Genomic DNA, 2,273 nt, shown 5'->3' on the forward strand with positions numbered 1-2,273 from the left:
AAGTAGTTAGAAACAAAGCTAAACTAGTTGCACAAGGATATAGCCAACAAGATGGAATTGATTACGATGAAACATTTGCTCCCGTCGCTAGGCTAGAGTCAATAAGAATACTTCTTGCATATGCATGTGCTCATAATTTCAAACTCTATCAAATGGATGTCAAAAGTGCCTTTTTAAATGGTGTAATAAATGAAGAAGTTTATGTATCACAACCTCCGGGGTTTGAAGATTTCGAAAAACCTTATCATGTTTATAAACTTAAAAAGGCTCTCTATGGACTTAAACAAGCCCCTAGAGCCTGGTATGAAAGACTTAGAACATTCTTGATAAATAATGGGTTTGAAATGGTAAAAATTGATAATACACTCTTTATCAAAAGGCAGGAAAAGGATTTAGTCATAATTCAAATATATGTTGATGATATTGTATTTGGATCTACTAACGAGTCTCTTAGCAATGAGTTTTCTAAGTTAATGCATGATGAGTTTGAAATGAGCATGATGGGTGAACTCAAGTTCTTTCTTGGACTACAAATCAAGCAACTAGAAGACGGAACATTCATCAATCAACAAAAATACATTCATGAAATGCTCAAGAAATTCGGAATAGAGAACTCGAAACCAATGGCGACTCCAATGGAAACAAATGTGAAACTTACTTTAGAAGGAGAAGGAGAACCATTTGATAGTACTAAATATAGGGGAATGATTGGATCCCTTTTTTATTTAACGGCAAATCGGCCAGACATCATGTTTAGCGTGTGCTTATGTGCAAGATTTCAAGAGAATCCAAAGACGTCGCACGTAGAGGCCGTTAAAAGGATCTTTAGATACTTAAAAGGAACAATGCATCTTGGGTTATGGTATCCAAAGTTTACCGGAATTGATATTATGTGCTTTGCGAATTCCGATCATGGTGGATCAATGATTGATAGAAAAAGCACAAGTGGAGTATGCGCGTTCGTAGGGCTTTGCTTAACGTCATGGTTCTCAAAGAAGAAAACATCCGTCGCATTGTCTACCACCGAAGCCGAATATGTAGCGATGGGAAGAGAGTGCGCACAAGTGCTATGGATGAAGAAAAACTTCCTCGATTACGGTATCATCTCTTCTGAAATACCCATATGTTGTGATAATAAAAGTGCTATAGACCTATCAAAAAATCAAATATTACACTCTAGGACTAAACACATAGACATTAGGCACCATTTCCTTCGTGACCATGTCCAAAACAGTAATATTGTGATAGATAAGGTAGAATCTGCTGAAAACATAGCTGACATATTCGCTAAGCCCCTTAAAAAGGATACCTTTAACTTGCTTAGGAATGGTTTGGGAATGATGGAACATACTCCGTAAAATTTGTTCCTGATCACGCACGGTCGAACCACGGTCGACCGTGATGAGAGCCGCCTGATGTCTGACGAATTTCTTTGTCTTTTATGCAACTCCTTTAATATCCAAACAACTTTTCCACCAACCACATCTCTTCCTTAAACCCTAACCACTGAATTTCTGGTTTTACTTTTGTCCTACCTTCAAGTATTCTTCAAAAATTGGTCCATACTCTTTCAAATCTATTCAAGGTAAACACCTAAAACTTACTTCAAATTTTACTAAAGTGATTATATTCTTTCCAAAATCATAGGAACACTTATTACTTGCATGAATTACTTAAATATATAAGTAAAATTGTTTTAAAAAGTTTTTTTTTAACTCATATATGCTTTGAATTTTTAAACTCACTTATGCACACACACATATGTTTGAACAAATCATTATGATACTTGTCAATCTCATGACTAGTATCTACTTTTGACAAACATAGAGCAAAATTCAAGATGAAACTTGTCTAAATTTTTAAAAGAAAAATTGTACAATTTAATTTCAAATTCATAGTTTTCAAAATGAGTCTAGACAAGGACTAATCTACACATGTTTAGCATATAGATTTTCAAACTTAACAACTTGATTAGTTTGCTAAATTTGTAGTTTTTCTAGGAAATGACCAACACGAGAAATCAACGTATCACGAACAATAGGAAACACATGGAGACTAGAACACTTCATGAGGAGCGTGTTGTTCATCATACCGAGTTTCCCGAGCTAACTCAACTTTTTACCTATAACAATTGTTTCTCATTTCTTGAGCTTGATGAAACCATTTATCCAACTCTCATTAGGGAATTCTATGCTAATCTTGATGTTTCCAACCCCGATCAAGTGACATTTCGACTTTTTAATACACCTTACACTTGGTCCCTTGAACAATTC

General features: G+C 35.0%; 1 protein-coding gene across 1 annotated transcript; it reads left to right on the forward strand.

Moving 5' to 3' along the window:
* Nucleotides 1–623: 623 nt before the first annotated feature.
* Nucleotides 624–1,358, forward strand: LOC139849656 (secreted RxLR effector protein 161-like). Its single transcript, XM_071839290.1, has 2 exons — nucleotides 624–1,098; nucleotides 1,249–1,358. Exons 1-2 carry the CDS (start codon nucleotides 624–626, stop codon nucleotides 1,356–1,358), a joined length of 585 nt encoding a protein of 194 aa, XP_071695391.1.
* The last annotated feature ends 915 nt before the right edge of the window (nucleotides 1,359–2,273 follow it).

This window comes from Rutidosis leptorrhynchoides, chromosome 5 (assembly GCF_046630445.1).
Source record: "Rutidosis leptorrhynchoides isolate AG116_Rl617_1_P2 chromosome 5, CSIRO_AGI_Rlap_v1, whole genome shotgun sequence".
Taxonomy (NCBI): domain Eukaryota; kingdom Viridiplantae; phylum Streptophyta; class Magnoliopsida; order Asterales; family Asteraceae; genus Rutidosis; species Rutidosis leptorrhynchoides.